The sequence below is a fragment of the Mobula hypostoma genome, chromosome 13 (genome assembly GCF_963921235.1).
Source record: "Mobula hypostoma chromosome 13, sMobHyp1.1, whole genome shotgun sequence".
NCBI classification, from domain to species: Eukaryota; Metazoa; Chordata; class Chondrichthyes; order Myliobatiformes; family Myliobatidae; genus Mobula; species Mobula hypostoma.
Genome location: NC_086109.1, coordinates 54,516,222 through 54,537,619, shown reverse-complemented (window position 1 = coordinate 54,537,619; position 21,398 = coordinate 54,516,222). Strand labels below are relative to the sequence as shown.

Genomic DNA, 21,398 nt, shown 5'->3' with positions numbered 1-21,398 from the left:
ATGGAAAATCTATAATTGCTGAGCAAGTCTATGAAAGTCACTTTCTTACCTGCAGCTTTTGACAGAATTAACAGAAATTTTTGATTTGTTCAATAGTTCCATTTAATATCAGAGAATATATACAATATACATCCTGAAATTCTTGCTCTTTGCAGACTCCCATGAAAACAGCACAGTGCCCCAAAGAATGAGTGACAGTTAAAATGTTGGTGCAAATGTAACTTTGCTAGCTCAAATAACAACAGCACAAAAAGATCGTTACTTATCTTTCCACCCCTTTATTTCTTTGAGCTCAGCTGGCTAGTGAACTTGGACCCGACATCAGGGAAAGAATCTTTCTCATCTCCCCAGCGGTTCTACAAGTTCACTGCCCGATGTCAGAATTGTCAGAAGTTATAAGGCCACCGATACAAAAGAACAATCAGTTTGATAACTATTCCAGTCAAGACAATGGACTATTGATACAAAAGTACAATCAATTTGTTAGACACTCCGGCCACCTTGATTTAAGAAAAGAATGTCCTACCTGGTTTGCTGGAGCCACAACTTAATTACAAAGATAGGAACATCCGTCAAATTTGTGCTTTAATTAAGAAAGGAATGTTCTGTCTAATTTCCATCAGGTACTGCTTTTTGTCAAAATCAAAAGGTGTGAAGAGCCCAGAGACATCTGATGTGGATCTGGGCAAACCTTAATTATCTTGCTCCAAAGAAGGCAGCTGTGAGACATTATTCAAACACACTGCAGTCACAGACATAGTCAGTACTGAATCCATTGTTTACAGGAATCTTGAGAATCCCCCTTTTCCTTAAACTTTATCATGAGTACCCAAAGACCCCCTGTCCCACTGGCCCTTCCCACACATAATCAGCAGCAAAGCAACAACCCTCCCCCACCCACCTGCAAAAAAGCATCAGCATCCTCCACCCACCAAGCAAGCAATAGCAAAGCCCCTAAGGAAGACCAGGATCTGCAGTCTCTCTCTTGCGCTCTCTCGGATCCTCAGAATCAAGTTCAGTATCTCTGGCATATGTTGTTTTGCCGTATTACATAATAATAAACCCTTTATTACATTAAGTATATATAAAAATGTAAATTAAATAAGTGGTATTTATTAATAAATAATGAGTCTCAAAAAGAGAGGGGGTAAATACTGAGGTAGTGTTCATTGTCCATTCAGAAATCTGATGGCAGAGGGGAAGAAGCTGTTCCTGAAACGTTGAGTGTGTGTCTTCAGGCTCCTCTACCATCTCCTTGATGGTGGCAATGAAAAGAGGGCATGTCCTGGGTGATGGATACCAACTTTTTGAGGTATCGCGTTTTGAAGGTGTCCTGAATGCCGAGTAGTCTAGTGCCAATGATGGAACTGACTGAGCTTACAACTTTTCTGCAGCTTTTCCCAATCCTGTGCAGTGACCCCTCCGTACCAGATGGTGATACAACCAGTTAGGATGCTCTCCATGGTACAGCTGTGGAAGTTTGCAAGAAAATACCAATTCTACTCATATTTCCACTGTTGTGCTGCATTTGTAATTGCGTCAATATCTTGGACCCAGGATAGATTCTGAGATGTTGACACCCAGGAATTTGAAATTGCTCACCCTTTCCACTTCTGATCTCTCGATGAAGACTGATGTGTGTTTGCACACCTTACCCTTTCTGAGGTCCCCACTCAATTACTTGGCCTTTCTGATGTTGACCGCAAGGTTGTTGCTACAGTACTACTCAACCAGCTGATCTGTCTTCCTCAGCATCTGAAATTCTGCCAACAATAGTTGTCATCAGCAAATTTATAAATGGCATTTGAGCCGTGCCTAACCACAGAGTCATGGTATAGAGAGAATAAGACAGAGGGCTAGGCACACATCTCTGAGGTGCACCAATGTTGATAGTGAGGTGGAGATGTTATTTTTGATCCGCACAGATTATGGTCTTCCGGTTAGAAAGTCGAGGGTCCAGTTGTAGAGGGAGGTACAGAGGCTCAGGGTTTGGAGCTGATATCAGATAGGTGGATTTTATGGATTATTGGATTTTTTTTATTAACATGCAGCATACGTATTTTTTTAATGTGTTACATGCTATTTCAGAGGCAATGTGGAAATCAGGAACCTGGTGAGTTTTAGGCATGTATGGGAATTTGGGAGTTGGTTAGTTTCATGGAACAGTTGGATTATCTTAGTTCAGATGATACAAACTTGGTTGACTCCATTCCGACATTTGGACACAGAATATGTTGGCTGTTGCTTCGGGTGAACGCCACTGCATAGCTTGGCTAGAGACATAGCACGCTGTGGAGTGTCAATCGTCAGTACTATCTGCAACGTGTCTCTGTTCCATCCTTTGCTATTTCTGCATATCAAACTGAATCGATTAAAATTTAGTTGGAGAGAATATGGGGAGGGATCTGAAATGGATCAGATTTTTTTTTTATTTTTTACCTGGGCTGAATGTGTGTCAAAGGGGCAGTCACCATAATGCCACATAGATTCTTGGAGCTTTCTAGTATTGGATTTATTGTTCACCTTTCAGAAATAGCAGTGGTATTTTACTACAAAATTGGTATTTAGAGTCATTGGGTCATAAGAGTTGTTCAGTGCAGTAACAGGCTCTTTGGCCAAACACAATCGTGCTGACCTTTTTTTTTGCCCATTTACACTAATCCTGCTTGTTCATCATATGCTCTGTGTGCCTTTTAAATGTAGTGAGAGTATCAGACTTCAGCACCTCCTCTAGAGAGTGTTCCAGTTAACAACCACTCTTAAGTCCCCTTTAAAACTGCTTCCTCAGACTTGTGCCCTCCAGTTTATTTTTATGCCTCTACTGTGGTAAGAGGTTGGATTGCTGAAATACAGGTTAGTGCCATGCTCTATGTAAAGGAAGGTGATTGTTGGAGGCCACTTATCAAAACCTGCAGAACATCTGTGGCCTCTGTGGAAGATTTCCTGGTTCCAGCAATTCTCCATCATCAATAAGCACTTCATCGATAATTTTCACACCGCCATCAGGTGAGAAAGATGTTCATTACAGATTGCATTGTGCAGTTCCACTTGCATTTCTTCAGCTAACAAAGTAATGCATTTTTGTGAAGCAAGATTGGACAATGTTCACAACTTCTGTGCCACATAAGTGTCAGGCAATAACCATTTCTTCACATTCAGCAGCATGACCATCAACATTCTATGGGTTGCCATTAGCTAGAAAAGATGATAGCCACATTAATACTGTAGCCACACAAGATATTGAGACAGGGTATTATGTATCAAGTGACTTATCTTGAGCCTACATACACTTCCATTATCTATAACAAATATGTTTGAACACGTTATGCAAAATATTTTTCACAATAACAGTAGCAGTGTAAGAAACTGGCTTATGATTATCTTATTGATTGAGTGATTGACTGAGCATCTGTCTTGGCTGTCTGATTTTCCAAGGTGGCATGATCAGACTGAACCAGTTGGCTTTGCTTGGCCAGATGAATAGAGATTTTTAAGAGTGATGTTCATGCTTTTAAACTTGGCTAAATACAGCTAATTATTAAGTTCCATCTCCCAACTCATAGCAAGCTGAACCACGTAATTGCAAAATCTGTATTCTCAATCCTGAGCTGAGCTTAATAAGACCATAAGACAAAGGAGCAGAATTAGGCCCCTTCCTTTAAATGCTTAATGCTCATTATTAAACTACATCCCCTCCCCCTCCCCCGAACTCCTGTATGTGACTTTGATCCCCAGAATACCTTAGGTTCTATCCAACATAACGTCTAACTTAAGATACCACAATTAGTGTAGGGGGCAGGGTTTCAGATTTCAGGATCATTGGGACCTCTTCTGGGGCAGGTGGGACCTGTACAAGAGAGACGGGTTACACCTGAACTACGAGGGGACCAATATCCTTGCAGGGAGGTTTGTTAGTGCTGTTGAGGAGGGTCTTAACTAGATTTGCAGGGGGATGGGAACCAGAGTGCCAGAGCAGATAGTGGAGCGGGGGTGAAAATAAATGATGTTAAAAGTTCATGTAAAGTCACAAATAGAAGGGTATGTGTGGTGGTAATAATCTTCTGAGGTGTGTCTATTTCAATGCAAGGAATATTGTGGGGAAGGCTGATGAGCTGAGGGCGTGGATTGACACGTGGAATTACGACATTGTAGCCATTAGTGAAACTTGGCTACAGGAGGGGCAGGACTGACAGCTTAATATTCCAGGGTTCCGATGTTTCAGACGTGATAGAGGCAGAGGAATGAAGGGCGGGGGGGTGGGGTGGTGGCATTGATAGTCAGGGAAAATGTTACAGCAGTGCTCAGACAGGACAGATTAGAGGGCTTGTCTACCGAGGCCATCTGGTTGGAGCTGAGAAACAGGAAAGGTATGACCACGTTAATGGGGTTGTATTATAGACCACCCAATAGTCAACAAGAATTGGAGGAGCAAATCCGCAGAGAGATAGCAGACAACTGCAAGAAACATAAAGTTGTGATAGTAGGAGATTTTAATTTTCCACGTATTGATTGGGACTCCCATACTGTTAAAGGTCTAGGCGGGTTAGAGTTTGTAAAATGTGTTCAGGGAAGTTTTCTAAATCAATATATAGAGATACCAACTAGAGAGGATGCAATATTAGATCTCCTATTAGGAAACGAGTTAGGACAGGTGACAGAAGTGTGTGTAGGGGAACACTTTGGTTCCAGTGATCATAACACCATTAGTTTCAACTTGATCATGGATAAAGATAGATCTGGTCCTCAGGTTGAGGTTCTAAACTGGAAAAAGGCCAAAATTGAAGAAACGAGAAACGATCTAAAAAGCGTGGATTGGGACAGGTTGTTCTCTGGCAAGGATGTGATTGGTAAGTGGGAGGCCTTCAAAGGAGAAACTTTGAAAGTGCAGAGTTTGTATGTTCCTGTCAGGATTAAAGGCAAAGTGAATAAGAATAAGGAACCGTGGTTCTCAAGGGATATTGGAACTCTGATAAAGAAGAAAAGAGAGATGTATGACAAGTATAGGAAACAGGGAGCAAATATGGTGCTTGAGGAGTATAAAAAGTGCAAAAAAAACTTAAGAAAGAAATCAAGAGGGCTAAAAGAAGACATGAGGTTGCTTTGGCAGTCAAGGTGAAGGATAATCCAAAGAGCTTCTACAGGTATATTAAGCGCAAAAGGATAGTAAGGGATAAAATTGGTCCTCTTGAAGATCAGAGCGGTTGGCTATGTATGGAACCAAAGGAAATGGGGGAGATCTTAAATGGGTTGTTTTGCGTCTGTATTTACTAAGGAAACTGGCATGAAGTTGATGGAAATAAGACAAACAAGTAGTGAGGTCATGGAACCTAAACAAATTGAAGAGGAGGAGGTGCTTGCTATCTTGAGGCAAATCAGAGTAGATAAATCCCTAGGACCTGACAGGGTATTCCCTCAGACCTTGAAGGAGACTAGCGTTGAAATTGCAGGAGCCCTGGCAGATATATTTAAAATGTCGGTATCTACGGGTGAGGTGCCAGAGGATTGGAGGATAGCTCATGTTGTTCTGTTGTTTTAAAAAAATGCTCCAAAAGTAATCGGGGAAATTATAGGCCGGTAAGTTTGACGTCGGTAGTAGGTACATTATTGGAAGGAGTACCAAGAGGTAGGACCTACAAATATTTAGATAGGGATTTATTAGGGAGAGTCAACATGGCTTTGTGCATGGTAGGTTATGTTTAACCAATCTATTAGAGTTTTTCGAGGAGATTACCAGGAAAGTGGATGAAGGGAAGGCAGTAGATGTTGTCTACATGAACTTCAGTAAGGCCTTTGACAAGGTCCTGTATGGGAGGTTAGTTAGGAAGATTCAGTCGCTAGGTATACATGGAGAGGTAGTAAATTGTATTAGACATTGGCTCAATGGAAGAAGCCAGAGAGTGGTAGTGGAGGATTGCTTCTCTGAGTGGAGGCCTGTGACTAGTGGTGTGCCACAGGGATCAGTGCTGGGTCCATTGTTATTTGTCATCTATATCAATGATCTGGATGATAATGTGGTAAATTGGATCAGGAAATTTGCTGATGATAGAAAGATTGGAGGTGTAGTGGACAGTGAGGAAGGTTTTCAAAGCTTGCAGAGGAATTTGGACCAGCTGGAAAAATGGGCTGAGAAATGGCAGATGGAGTTTAGTACAGACAAGTGTGAGGTATTGCACTTTGGAAGGACAAACCAAGGTAGAATCATACAAGGTAAATGGTAGGGCACTGAGGAGTGCAGTAGAACAGAGGGATCTGGGAATACAGATACAAAATTCCCTAAAAGTGGCATCACAGGTTGATAGGGTCATAACGAGAGCTTTTGGTACATTGGCCTTTATAAATCAAAGTATTGAGTATAAGAGTTGGAATATTATGGTTAGGTTGTATAAGGCATGGGTGAGGCTGAATTTGGAGTATTGTGTGCAGTTTTGGTCACCAAATTACAGGAAGGATATTAATAAGGTTGAAAGAGTGTAGAGAAGGTTTACAAGGATGTTGCTGCGACTTAAGAAACTGAGTTACAGAGAAAGGTTGAATAGGTTAGGACTTTATTCCCTGGAGTGTAGAAGAATGAGGGGAGATTAGATCGAGGTATATAAAATTATGATGGGTATAGATAGAGTGAATGCAAGCAGGCTTTTTCCACTGAGGCTCGGGGAGAAAAAAGCCAGAGGACATGGGTTAAGGGTGAAGGGGGAAAAGTTTAAAGGGAACATTAAGGGGGGCTTCTTCACTCAGAGAGTGGTGGGAGTGTGGAATGAGCTGCCAGATGAAGTGGTAAATTCGGGCTCACTTTTAACATTTAAGGAAAACTTGGACAAGTACAGGGATGAAAGGTGTATGGAGGGATATGGTCCAGGTGCAGGTCAGTGGGACTAAGCAGAAAAATGGTTTGGCACAGCCAAGAAGGGCCAAAAGGCCTGTTTCTATGCTGTAATGTTTTGTGGTTCTATGGTTCTGACTGTTCGTGTGCTCTGTCCAGTGATGTACGATTTCAGTCTTGTGATTTTCCAACCTCATCTTGTTTTCATCTCTCTGATTCTTCACGCATTTAATTAAATTCCCAATCCTTGCCCTTGTTTACAAGCAGTCTTGATTCATTTGCAACATTATAACTATTGCGCAACACACAAAATGCTGGAGAAACTCAGCAAATCAGGGAGTGCTTAACGATTGACATTTCAGGTTGAACCCCTTCATCACGACTGGAAAGGAAGGAAGTAGAACTCAGAATAAGAAGGTGGGGGCATGCAACCTGATAGAAATTGATGTCCACTCTAATTTATAGATTTATAGTAATTTCTTTCCCTCCCTCCTTCACTTTTTTTCTCATTTCCCGTTCTGGTTACATACTCACACCTTCTCTCTTCCCTTGTTCCACTCCTCCTTCCCTTTCTTCCATGGTCCTCTCTTGTTGTTAGATTCCTTCAGCCCTTTGTCTCCTCCATCTAGCTTCTTACTTCATTCTGCCTCGCATCCCCCTCCGCTCCCACTCACCTTCCCATCTTCCCTCCCACATAGTCTCAAGTATCACCTGCCCGCTTTTTTTTCTTTTTCTTCCCCCCCCCATCTTATTCAGGCTTCTACCCCCTTCCTTTCCAGTCCTGATGAAGTGTCTCGATTGTTTATTCCTTCTCCACGGATGCTGCCTGACTTGCTGAGTTCCTCCACCATATGTGTGTTGTTCAGGATTTCTGGCATCTGCAGAATCACTTATAGTTGTGATCATAAAACTGTTTGATCTAGGATTGCAAAGCCTTTCTGCTGTCTTGTCTTAATCTGTAGAATTTGCTCCAACCTCTCATAGGACAAAGAAAACCACTGAGAAGAAGGAAGTTCCTTACCTCAACTAATGTGTTGCTTTAATAAGTTGCAAATTTGTAGTGCAAAATATAGTGTAAGTGTTATTGTTTGAAATGTTATTGCTCTTGCATTGAAAGGGAAATTAAGAGGTGCTGAATGCACATAATAAGTTAATTGATCTATTTTCTGCAAAGAACTTCAGAAGCAATTTGAAGAGCAATTCTCACTTATTGCAAAATAGATTTATCTTTCTCTGGCAGGCCACTACACTGGTATGCTGCATAGATAAAGTACCCAACGTTCTCTGTTTAATGATGGGCTTTCGTAAACTCTTTTCACAGTGGACTGGAGCAACAACCTAGTACAACCAGTTTGATTAGGAACTTGAGTAACCTTTCAGGGAGAAGTGTAGGGTGAAGCCTTGTTTTACCTTTTTAGATTGCTTTTCATGTTTTTTCAGCAGTAGGCATATAATGTTGTGCAAGGTCCTGTATAATATGTACAATCTCTTTTTTTTCAGTATCTGCAATTGAAGGAAGCATTGATGAATCAAGTAGTGATGATACCAGTGGCAAATCCAGCCCTAATCTGAAGAGACGACGTATTCGAAAAAGAACTCTATCTACTGAATCAGAAGAAAAACCAAAGGACGGTGTGACAGATGGTGAACAACAGCAGGAGCAGCAGCAGCAGCAACATCGGTTTAATACCACACTGAATAAGTGCATTTTACTTGCACTGGTTGTTGCTTTCAGCATGGGATTTGGGCACTTTTATGGTAAGTTGAGCTTGTCACCTTGTCACTTTCTCAGAGTAAACATCTCAACATGTTTCACAGATGAGAAAATGGAACCAAAGGAAATGGTTTAGATCAAAAATTTGAGGAAACTTATGAAGACAAAGAGCAATTGAGAGATGTTTAGAGCAAGCAGGACTGAATGCTTTTGTATAGAGTGTGGAGTTGAGAGGGGAGAATGGTGTATTGCTCTGTAACTTTGGTTGGTGTAATCTTGTAGTTACACTACTTTTACTTTTTCTAAGTTCATAGAATTGAAAACTGAAGTAAAGCAAATACAGGTGCAAGAAAAAAATTGTGAACCCTTTGCAACTACCTGGTTTTCTGCATTAATTACTCATAAAATGTGGTCTGATCTTCATCCAAGTTATGATAATAGGCAAACACAATCTGCCTTAACTAATAACACACATAAAGTTGTACTTCTCGTTAATAATGAGCGCACCAGTTAAACAATCACAGTCTAGGTTCAAAAAAGTTGTAAACCTCTGGGGTAATGCCATCTGCAAAAACTATTTGGACTCAGGTGTTCCAGTCAATGAGATGAGATTGGAGGTGTGGGTTGTAGAGGTGCCCTGTCCTATATATTAAAAAAAAGACACTCAAAGTCAGGATACTGACAGCCTGCTCTTCTCAAGAAAGATCAGAATCAGGTTTATTATTACCAGCATGTGTTGTGAAATTTGTTAACTTAGCAGCACCAGTTCAATGCAATACATAATATAGAAAAAAATAGAATAATAATGTAAATCAATTACAGTATACGTATATTGAATAGATAAAAAATCGTGCAAAAAACAGAAATAATATCAAAAAAGTGAGGTAGTGTCCAAGGGTTCAATGTCTATTTAGGAATTGGATGGCAGAGGGGAAGAAACTGTTCCTGAATCACTGAGTGTGTAACAGTGAGGTACCCTGATGGTAACAGTGAGGAAAAAGGTGCTGGAGGTCCGTAATAATGGACGCTGCCTTTCTGAGACACCGCTCCTTGAAGATGTCCTCATGTCCTGGGTACTTTGCAGGCTAGTACCCAAGACAGAGCCCCCCACCCCCCGCATACCAGACAGTGATGCAGCCTGGAAGTATAGTCACTGTTTATCTGTTTATGTGCACCATGGCTCAATCAAAACAACTTTCAGATGACCTTAGAAGAAGAAGAATTGTAGAGATTCATGAAAGTGGAAAAAGCTACAAAAGCATTTTTAAAGACCTGAGTGCTCATCAGTCTACAGTAAAAGAAATTGTCTACAAATGGAAGAAATTCAGTACTGTTGCTACTTTCCCTTGGAGAGGGTGTCCTGCAAAAATCACACCAAGTGCACAATGTGTAATAGTGAAGGGGGTGAAAAAGAACCCAAGGGTGACAGCAAAAAACATGCAGAAATTTCTAGAACTTGCTGAAGTCTCTGTTCATGTGTCCACTATAAGAAGAACACTGGACAAGAATGGTGTTCATGGAAGGACACCACGGAGGAAGCCACTGCTCTTTTATTTTTTTAAAAAAAAGGCATTGTTGCACATCTCAAATTTGCAAAAGACCAGCTGGATGTTCCACAACGCATTCTGGGACAATATTCTGTGGACAGGTGAGACAAAAGCTGAACTTTTTGGCACTATGTTTGGAGGTAAAAGGGCACTGCACACCAACACCAAAACTTCATCTCAACTGTGGAGTATTGTGGAAGGAGCATCATGGTTTGGGGCTACTTTGCTACCTCAGGGCATGGACAGCTTTCAATCACTAATGGAACAATGAATTCAAAATTGTATCAAGACATTTTAGAGGAGAATGTCAGGGTGCGGTCCATCGCCTGAAGTTTAATATAAGTTGGATGATGCAACAGGCTAATGATCCAATACACAAGAGTAAATCAACAACAGAATGGTTGAAGAAGAAAATTTGTGATTTGGAATGGCCAAGTCAGAGTTCAGACTGAGATATTGTGTCATGACCTGAAGAGACCCCAGAAACAGTAATAATCTGGAACAGTTTTGTATGGAGGAATGGTCTAAAATTCCTCCTCACCATTGTGCAAGTCTGATCAGCAGCTACAGGAGATGTTTTGTGGAGGTTCTACCAGTTATTAAATTCAAAATGCATATTTTCCAGCCTGGACTGTGAATGATAAACAACGTATTCAATAAAGACATGATAAGTACAATTATTTGTGCATCATTGGTTTATGTAGATTGTGTTTGTCTATTATTGTGACTTAGATGAAGATCAGACCATATTTTATGAGTAATTAATGCAGAAAACCAGGTAATTACAAAGGGTTCACAAACTTTTTCTTGCTACTGTATATAGTTAGTTTCATAGTCTGTCACCATCATGACTTGGAAACATCGCCGTTCCTTCATTGTTGCTGGGTCAAACTCATGGAATCTCCTCACTAACAGCACCTACATCTCACCTACACCTCAGACTGCAGTGGTTACGAAGGCAGCTCATCACCACCTGCTCAAGGGCATCTAGGGATGGACAATAAATGCTGGCTTAGCTGGTGATGCCCACATCCCATAAATGAATAAATTAAAAATGTAGTTTATATTATGATATTGCTACACTGTGTTCAGAGACTGCCATATTCTTTCAGTCAACATAGGAAGCATGAGCTTTATATTGCAATATTAATTTAATAGAACACGAGGTAAAACAATATTGTGGTTTATAAAGGCATCTAGGTGAAGGAATTATTTTTGAATGACTTGTTGGTCAGAGAATAATACTGTATTGTGCTACAGCAGCAAACTACTCCTGTTTCCAGCAACTACAGAACTACAGTCTCCTGTCCATTCTGCTGTATCTTTCTTGTTACTGGTTGCCAGAAGGTAGATGATGGAATACTATGTTGTAAGACAACAAATAGATGTAGTTTTAATGGAAATACCCATCTTGAGGATTTTGGAATAGAGGTGAAAATTGGACCTTAAGCTTGTATGCAGCAGATTTTTGTTGTGTTTTGCAATTGGGTTCTTGAAGCTGTTTATTAGTTTATCTTTGTTTTAATCCCTGTTGCAAGGTAAAAATAAAGAGAAGCAAAGCTTTTTATTATGAAAATGAATGGTATCATCACTATTGCAAAGCATGCTTTCAAAACAAAATATAGCTTTAATTCCTAACACTAAGCAGTAAAGTGAACTGCAGAAGGAAGGATAGTCACATGCTCTTTCTTGTGAGTTCGAGGAACTGAGCTTCCGTACTTTCCAGAAGTGTGTCTTTTTAAATGTAATACACTGTGACATACAACTTTGTATTGTGGCTTATGGTTAGTTTTTTATGTATTTTCAGGTGAATTTGAAGGTAAGGAAGGCAGTGAGTACAGCAACCAAGGCCATAAAGAATTGTGTGGGAATGTTTCAGCAAGTTTACATGCAATGGCAACTAGAGACTTGAAACCTTCCTTGATGCTGAAAGTTTTATTGCTCTAAATGCTCTCAGATTAAGTGTGAAAATAATGTTAGTCTTAAAGGAAAATTCTTTGTTTGCTTCTAACAAAATGAATGACAATCCATTTCCAGCTATTTAACTGCATGCAGTTCAGAAATTTGTAATTCGATGTCATACAATCCACTAAATTTGCTGTGACCATCAACCTTCACCTGCACTAATCTCAGGCTACGTCCACACTAGACCGTATAAATCCGTAACTGAAGCTTTTTCTCTTCATTTTGACCCTCCGTCCACACTAAAACGGCGTTTTCCTCCCCTGAAAACGGAGCTTTTCTAAAACACTCTCCGGAGTGTTTAAACCAGTTGGGCATTGTAGTGTGTACGGGGTAACTGGAAGTTTTAAAAAAAACCTGTCCTCCCTTTCATCGGTGAAGAGACTATGGCTGTAGGAAATGTTTCCAGGGTGACTCCTGTGTGGGAGTGGGGAAGGTGTTGGTGGGGCCGCCCGGGGGTCTTTGTGTCCGTATATGTAGCTATTGTAGTGGCTGTGAGGCTGGTATTGTGGCGGTGAAAAGTACTTGGGGGGGGGGCAGGGGGGAGCCATCATATTCCTCATCATTGCAAATCCCTCTGCAACAGAGTTGGTCAGTTTTTCAATGTTTGTCGTCAGCCGAGTCATACTGTCCATGAACTCCCTGTCGATTGCCTCCATACGCTCCCGTATTTGTTATTTTAGTTTTAAGTCCTCCTGCACGAGAGCCAACAGCTGTCCATTGTTTGGCAATTTTCTTTTAAAAATTTTTCTAGTCTGTAACTGGACAAACGCGCACCAAGTATACCATTTGCTCTTTGCTTGTTTTCTGTAGATGCATCCTGTGCATGCCCAGTGGGAGAAAATTTGCCCAAATACCCGTTTTAATGTGGATGGAGGTATTTTTTAAAACGCCTGTTGTGGACGCCAATCGTTTTTACGCGAAACCAGCGTTTTCAAAATTATCCGGTCTATTGTGGACGTAACCTCACCTTATTCTCACGTTTCTATCAACAACTCTTTTTTCCCCCCTCCCCCCCACCCCCGGATTGTACCACTCACCACAGTTGGTACCTGCTTTGTTTCTCTTGTATGTTTGCGCAAGTATAAGCATGCCAAAAATATTTTGCCCCCCTCCCCAGTTTTTTAGCTGTACCCTTTGCAAGGTGGCAGTTTTGTCTTCTACCTAGACCAAGTGAGATCAGGTCGCATCCCATCCCACCTCATCAGTTCAAAGCATCAGTGTTGTTCGTCAAGTGTATTATAACACCAGATAGTTGACCTTTGTTTCAAGGAATGGCATCTGAACTGGCAATACTGTGTGCAGTTGTAACCATCAGTTTTTCTCTTGTAGTGAACAACAGGATTTGTATTGTCAACCTGGAAGCATTCAGAGCATGTAAAATTTGATTTAATATTGGTTGGCTATTTAGAAAAAAAACCCTAACACTTTTTGTTTTCAAATTCCATTGCTTAAGCATGTACATATTTATTGAAATTAGTTGGTGTAATGTATGAAAAAACATCTTTGATTTCCTGTAGCATGCAAGAAAAGGAACTTTAGATTGCAAATTTGATTTATTTTAAATATGTGCATGAACTTGTGAAAGTGGCGTATAACTACAAAAGGACAATGCATGATCGTTTTAAGAATAGAAAATGTTTTTGAACATTTGCATTCAGCAATCTGTGGGAAAAGTGAAAATGAATTTGGGAAATCTAGGTACAAATAATATTAGTATGAACCAATAATATTTGATTTTGGGGATTGGATTTATTTGCATACATTTCTCTTTTGAAAGTATAGTGACATTCCTAAATGAGGTTTTGTTGCAATGTTTACAATTTCTATAAATTATTTTCATTCAGTGAAATCTGCACTTAAGCTTAGTGTGAATCAATGAGTGCATGCTCAAAAAGATGTAGGCCAAGAAAAAAATTTGAAGTGACAAAGTGGATCTTTAATATTACCATCTCAACTATTTGAACATATTGTTAGATTTGTCATGGCTTTGAGAATACAAGTCCTGCCCAGCTTAAGAAGCACAAACATAAATTCATATGCAGTCCATAGATATGAGCAACTGTTCGGGAAATCAGTGGGAGGAATTTTCTAGTTGCTGTGAGGCTGCAGATAACTTTTGTCTGGTGGGAACTCAATTTGCAGCTGCACTAACAACTTTGTATAAGTAGTTCACAGAAACAGAACCCTGTCCTAACTGGAGGATGACCTGTGCTTGCTCTATTTCTGGTATAACACATATCCTCCATGTAGTGTATCCAAATACCCACTCACAAGACTAATTTTAAAACTAATAATTTGGTTCTTTTGTTGACAATTACAATTAGTGATGGGTTAAGGCATATTTTGGTATTTATTTTCATGATCAAATGTAGATGCTGTGAAATAGAATGCATGTAAATGAAAGAGCAACACATCCAAGAATAAAGTGTCGCAAAAGTACGCAGCAGTAAAGGAATTCCAGTTGGTTTAACACTTTAGAACAATAGGCCATGTTTCACAATATTACACCATCTAGCATTTCTTGTTGCTCTTACATTTTCATTACGAAGGGTTAGAATGTGTGGTGTAATGGTAAATGATACAACACCACTACACTTTAATTTGTGTGCATGACTGATTGTAAACTTGGACAAGTATTTGGTCTTTTTGGTAATTGTATCATCTGTTGAAATATGTGTATATAGGGTTGAGACTAATCTGCAAATTTAATACTTGATCCCTGTTTAGGAGACTTTCAAGATGGCAGCCAGTTGCCTCTGAAGAGGGGTGAGACGAAGCTCATTTGAAATAATAGGGAGTATGAGAAGGCCAACCTTGCTCTTGATAGCCCCCATTAAACTTCTTCTTTAAAAAAAAATGCTTTAAAATGTATATTTTAAGTTTCTACTTGGAATTTTAAAAAGATAGCATATATCTGGAGATTGTTTATAAGTTGATAGTACTAATTCGGTGCTCTTAAGTGTTTTTTAAGCTTAATATCTCTCTCTGGTGTAGCAATATTTATTTTCTGGTTCTACCCCAGTAATTTGCATTCAATCGCACATTTTATATATATATATATATATATATATATATACTTGCAGACCAGATACTGGTTTGAAATTTGTAGGAGGGACTCTGTCTAGGATTAAAGCCTACATCTAATAAAACAGTCCTCTCCCTGTTTAACTAGATTTCTTTCTCTTTTTTTGTAGTTTAATTTATTTGGTAAGAACAATAGTGATTTATTATTCCATTATCTTTGAGCTGTGTTGTTGAATTATTTCTGAGGAGAGGATACTTAAATTGTTTTTAAAAATTGAGACTTTTTAAAGAAAGAGTAGGTGTTAAGTCTGGTCTGAGGCTCCCGTCAGTCAGAGCTGACCATGGATTTTGTGTCCTAGCTGTCCAGATACACAAGTCTGGGCAGTACGATATGGAGAGCAAGCTGTTGGCCATGTAGCAAGGTCTCTGTCTTCACGCTTCTAATGAACCCAAAGGAACGGCAGAGACTAATACAGTTTGGTACCAGAAGTGTCACAAGAGTTGCGAGTCAACATTGAACTCTAGGGCTGCCTTAGGGACTCTAGCTCCGGATTCTTCCCTTGGGGTTTGCTCCTGAAGCCTTCCCCATGAGTGTGTATAGCCGCAAGGCAGCAGGGGGGGTTTGAGATCAGAGTTTTCCTTCCAGATGAGCTGCCAACCATGGCTGACGAGCCCCATTTGCCCGAAGCAACTGGTTTTAAGGTGCCAGTAACCTGCTTTTGCCTCTTTTTCTGTCAGTAGAAACGGTTCAGCTGGGCCTAGTAGCTAAGCCGCATGTGAAGGCCAGGAGCTGGACTTGGTTGTCAGAGGCTATTTGAGGCATACTCCACTGGGAACATCTAATAGGGAGTGGGAGCTTGTCCCCTTTACCACTCCTGGCTATAGCAACCTTAAGGAACCAGGAATTGAGTAAGAAACAAATAAACTAACATGACCAAAATTCTTTTGTCTCCAATATTCCCAGTTTTTAATGTATATACGCTCAGACCCTGCATAGTACTGATTCGTTACAATGTAGTTATTCAGTTCTTTATTGACATCTTTTAAAATGAAAAATATTCATTCTAAGCAACGATTAAAACTTCTTGAGCAGCCAGCATTTCAGTAAACATTTAATCAGCCAGTGAGATCTCTTTGCATGCGCTCTGAGCCACTCAAGCCAGTCACACTATTAGTTCACGCTCTGCCTCCCCTGCGTGCATAAATGTTCTTACTCCCTCACCAACTTATTCCATTTTTTTCACCCATAATGTGGAAAACTGCCTGCAACTTCCAGTGAGGAAGAAACATTAGCATGTCTAGGAAAAGCATTAGCATGGATGTGAAGATGCAAGTGGTATGGCGTTTGGAGGCTGATGTGTGTCAGGTTGATGTTGAAAAGTTACTGCATTCTCATGGAGAGAGCCTTAATAATGAGGAGTTCGAAAATTGGCCGAGCAGCACATCCTGGGTGAATCCAATAACACAGATGGAGAAGAGAAAACACCAGCAAGAAACTTCACTACAAAATTCCTCAGCACTAGCATCACCATGATTACACAAATCATGGACTCTGACTGGGAGCAAAGCAATAAGGCAAAGAGAGGTGTTCTCAACATGATTTCTTGCTACCGAGAGCTGCTTCATGAGGGGAAACTTAAGAAAAGGCAGTCAAATTTCAATGCCTACTTGAAGAAGAGCCAAAGTTAGAGGAGGACCCACAGCCTGGTCCCTCCTCTAAGATGTAACCACCATCCGCTTCCCTCTGCTGCTGCTGCAAGGTATCGCTGCTCCACTGATGTGCAGGTTAGGCCTATTGCGTGTTCATTACTCCACGTATTATTGATATATAAAATAATATATCATATTTTGGGTTTGATTTTTTTTTAAATCAGGCACACATGTCCATTTACGTAATGTTATAATGACTGCTCATAGTGTGCCCATTTATGTAATGTTATAATGACCGTGCATAGGGCTGATTTACATAGTGCTCCACCTCTGAGGGACACATCCTCCGTGTTAAATGGGGTCTGAGTGTAATTTACAACTTCACATTTCCTCCTCTTTTTTTTTCCTGTTGTTGTTCAGTGCCGTCAAGTCGTTATCGACTCATGGCGACTCTAGTTGTCCATGGGGTTTTTGTGGCAAGATTGCCAGGCCTTTCGTCCGTGTAGATACTGCTGATGCCCAGGTTGGGACCTGGCCAGATTCGAACTTGGAACCATCCATCTCAAAAGTCCAGTGCTGATGCCATTACATCATCTACCTTCCAATAATTGTTGTCAGCTCCTTGGTACCTTGATATCTTTTCCAAATCTGACCCTCCCACTGGAATCCAACCTCTGAACTCCTGCTCTCTACAGTTTGTGCTTTATCCAAGCTATTTTTGTTGGTTTAGACAATCAAGATAACTGACCCTCAGTGTTTTGATCCTGAATTGCTAGAATTTAATTTGAATTCATGAATTATTTGTTTAAATTTGCTTGTGGGTTTAATATTTCACTGTTGCAGTTGATGTGCCATCTTTTTAAAAAAAAAATCAGTTTCGAATTTCAGGATGCTATTTTGAGTTTCAAATGAGTCCTGCTTTTAACCATGTAAAAGTCAAATTAATGAAGCTAACCTGGGTGCCATTAAATGCACTGAAATCCCTACATCACTTTAGAAATGCTCTGCCACTACTCAGTGCGCACCAGGGATTAACCATTGTGCATGTCCCCTGAAGCTCTCTTCCTCTACATGCCAAAGTGAGTGACAAATCTGAGGGAAACATAACATCAGTAATTAAATGGAACTGAGGAACTACACGTACACATTATAAAATCAATTGCTCATTAGTAATTCTGCATGTCAGGCCAATTTATTTGAAAATGTCAAGTGATTTAAAGGAAAATGGAGGTTATGTACAAAGATTCTAATTGCGTTTTACAATGCTATGTTCACATTGCTTCTTAGTGTAAATTACTTCTGAAACTAACTGACTTATTTTCAAATCTTTGAATGTGAACCTCTTTCAATAAAACAGTACTTAAAGGCATAACTGGCTGCATTAATAATCAGAAGTATAATATAACAACAGTGCAAAGAATTAATGCTCAAAGATTTAAGAGCAGGGATGAGAGGTTTGCTCCTCGCTAATTATCACATATAAAAGTGAGTAAAATAAGTCTAGTTGGTGACTGCCTGGATTGAGGTAGCAGAACCTAAATTCAGGTTGATAGTTCAAGGGAATGCATCATTTACATGGGAGAAATTGTGTAAAGTATATCTTTTTTAAAACATCAACTGCAATGAATATTTAAAGATTAGGATTAAAAAAAAACAAAATCTTTGTATGGGGAAAAATCATTGGTTCAGGTTAAAATTTCAATTATAGAATAGGGAAGCTTGTGCTGGATGGATTTGAACTGTGCAGGTTAAGACATTATGTACTGTACATATATAGTGTTGTAGCCAACTTTTAAAATAAAAGAGCGAGTAGTCTCAAATGTAATTTTGTTGTATGCAAAATGTGGCAATTCATAGCAAAACAGAAAATGTTGGGAATATTGATTTTAAAATTAGGCCACATCTGTGGAGAGAGATAATTAACTTTTCATCTACTCTATAGATCTGTGCAACTTTGTGTTTGTAGTTCAATATCTGCCTGTTGTGTTTTTTATTGTGATTAATTTACACAGCTGTTATGATCTGGAAAAAGTCAAAAGTTGGAAAGAAATCCCTTTGTTACTGTAAAATCTCTAGTGAACAGTTCATGGAAATAATTATTTGGCAATGTGCAAATTTCAGTTTCCAAATATTTATTTATTTGAATCTGAAGGGAATAAAGATGAATGTTTTTTGAAATATGAAGTTGTGATGACTGGGCAAGGTTTAGCTAATGAGATACCAACTATTATTTTTACATAAAGGAAATGTTAGCAACATTTATTTATATGTTTGAGATGCATCGCTGCAGTTCAGAAATCATTTCATTGTTTGCATGTGATGCATGTGAATGATATATTTTTCATATTTATCTCGTAACCATTCAGTAAGGCGTTGTAAAGGCAATAGCCAAAGGTCTATTTTTGATAGTGTGATGGGTATGTTTTGTTTTGGCTAATTGCAGGAACAACTCAAATACAAGAACAGCAGAAGATGGTAAAAAAAATCCATGAGGATGAATTGAATGATGTAAAGGATGATCTCTTTCAGTGTCAAAAGGATCAAGAGGCAAATGCAGACAATAAGGTGAGTAGTAAGTAAATATCAGTATATGAAGCACAGCCATCAGACTCCTTTCTGTGTGATCTTAGCTAAAATGAAATCTTCAGTATAGTTAAAATCTCAATAAAATTGTAATACATGCTGTTTTACTGGAATACTCAGTAGGTTAAAAATACTGAATACAGATACTTAGTGTACTGATATTGTGCAACTTCTGATACCAAGTCTCAGTGAAACTATAAAGTGAATACTTATTATGGTTTTCTCTGTAACGATGGCACCAGTGAACAGCACGACCAATGGTGATATCCTGCAGACAGTTCACAAACCGACTTACTACTATTTTCAAACATGATTCTACTAAGCTGTGTGCAATTGGAATCTGTGATTTACATTTTAGAAACATAAAAACATAGAAAACCTACAGCACAGTACAGGCCATTCGGCCCACAGTTGTGCCGAACATGTCCCTACCTTAGAAATTACTAGGCTTACCCGTAGCCCTCTATTTTTCTATCCAAAAGTCTCTGAAAAGACCCTGTCGTATTTGCCTCCACCACCGTTGCCGGCAGCCCATTCCATGCACTCTGTGTGTATAAAAAAAACTTGCCCCTGACGTCTCCTCTGTACCTACTCCCCAGCACCTTAAACCTGTGTCCTCTTGTGGCAACCATTTCAGCCCTGAGAAAAAGCCTCTGACTACCCAACATTTTAATTTTGATTGTGTATTTTTGTGCTGATTGAGTGATCTGGTGCAACTTGTCTTCCTCTCCCTCTTGCTAGCTGCTGTTGGAGGAAAGTCCAAGAGTCTTGGGTTCCATGTTGTAGGCAATTATTCAGCGAGGCTGTTGGCTGTGGACTCATTTTGGGGGACTTTGAAATTCACGTTGCATGTGTTTCTGGATTATGATTACTCCTTTCTTGTTGTTTTTGAATGGTTTGATCATTGAGGCTTGGGGGTGATTTGGCGAAGACTGACTGTGGCCTGCAGTAAACTAGCAATGCAAAATGAATATTCCTGGTTGAATGTTGATATTCTATGTGTTGTTGGCTGGCTTTTTGCCATTTCTCCAGTTAGTTTTTTTTTGCACGTTGGGTGTTTGATGTTTTTGTTGAATGGCTCTATGCTGTTTCTTTGTATTGTGGCAGCTTGCAGGAGGATGTATCTCGGTTGTATTCTGTATACACACTTCCATCATCAATGTAATGTACTTTGAATCTTTATAACTTTCAGAATGTCTGAATTTATTGAGGTGTAATTGATAAGCAGTCCACCTAGAGAAACTTTAGCTTTTAAATTATCAGGATTCAGAAACATTTTTGCCTTTGGGCAGGTTATGCATTCTTTTCATTATTTTCATTCCCTGTGCATATAACCATATATAACCATATAACAATTACAGCATGGAAACAGGCCATCTCGGCCCTTCTAGTCCATGCCGAATGCTTACTCTCACCTCCTACCGACCTGCACTCAACCCATAACCCTCCATTCCTTTCCTGTCCATATAGTTATTCAATTTTACTTTAATTGACAATATCGAGCCTGCCTCTACCACTTCTACTGGAAGCTCGTTCCACACAGCTACCACTCTCTGAGTAAAGAAGTTCCCCCTCATGTTACCCCTAAACTTTTGCCCTTTAACTTTCAACTCATGTCCTTTTGTTTGAATCTCCCCTACTCTCAATGGAAAAAGCCTATCCACGTCAACTCTATCTATCCCCCTCATAATTTTAAATACCTCTATCAAGTTCCCCCTCAGCCTTCTACGCTCCAAAGAATAAAGACCCAACTTGTTCAACCTTTCTCTGTAACTTAGGTGCTTAAATCCAGGTAATATTCTAGTAAATCTTCTCTGTAGTCTCTCTATTTTGTTGACATCTTTCCTATAATTCGGTGACCAGAACAGTACACAATACTCCAAATTTGGCCTTACCAATGCTTTGTACAATTTTAACATTACATCCCCACTCCTATACTCAGATCTATGCACCATTATTCCTAGATCCCTCTGTTCTACTGTATTCTTCAGTGCCCTACCATTTACCATGTATGTCCTATTTTGAATAGTCCTACCAAAATGTAGCACCTCACGCATTAAACTCCCATTTGCCATCTTTCAGCCCACTCTTCTAA

At 39.6% G+C, this 21,398-nt stretch overlaps 1 protein-coding gene across 1 annotated transcript in view; it reads left to right on the top strand.

Moving 5' to 3' along the window:
• The window catches only part of ccpg1 (cell cycle progression 1), a 72,018-nt gene that overhangs the window by 21,478 nt on the left and 29,142 nt on the right, over positions 1-21,398 (top strand). Inside the window, exons 6-8 of the mRNA XM_063065706.1 lie at positions 8,321-8,578; positions 14,774-14,812; positions 19,164-19,285. Coding sequence (XP_062921776.1) covers positions 8,321-8,578; positions 14,774-14,812; positions 19,164-19,285 — 419 coding nt within the window. The remainder of the gene's footprint in view (positions 1-8,320; positions 8,579-14,773; positions 14,813-19,163; positions 19,286-21,398) is intronic.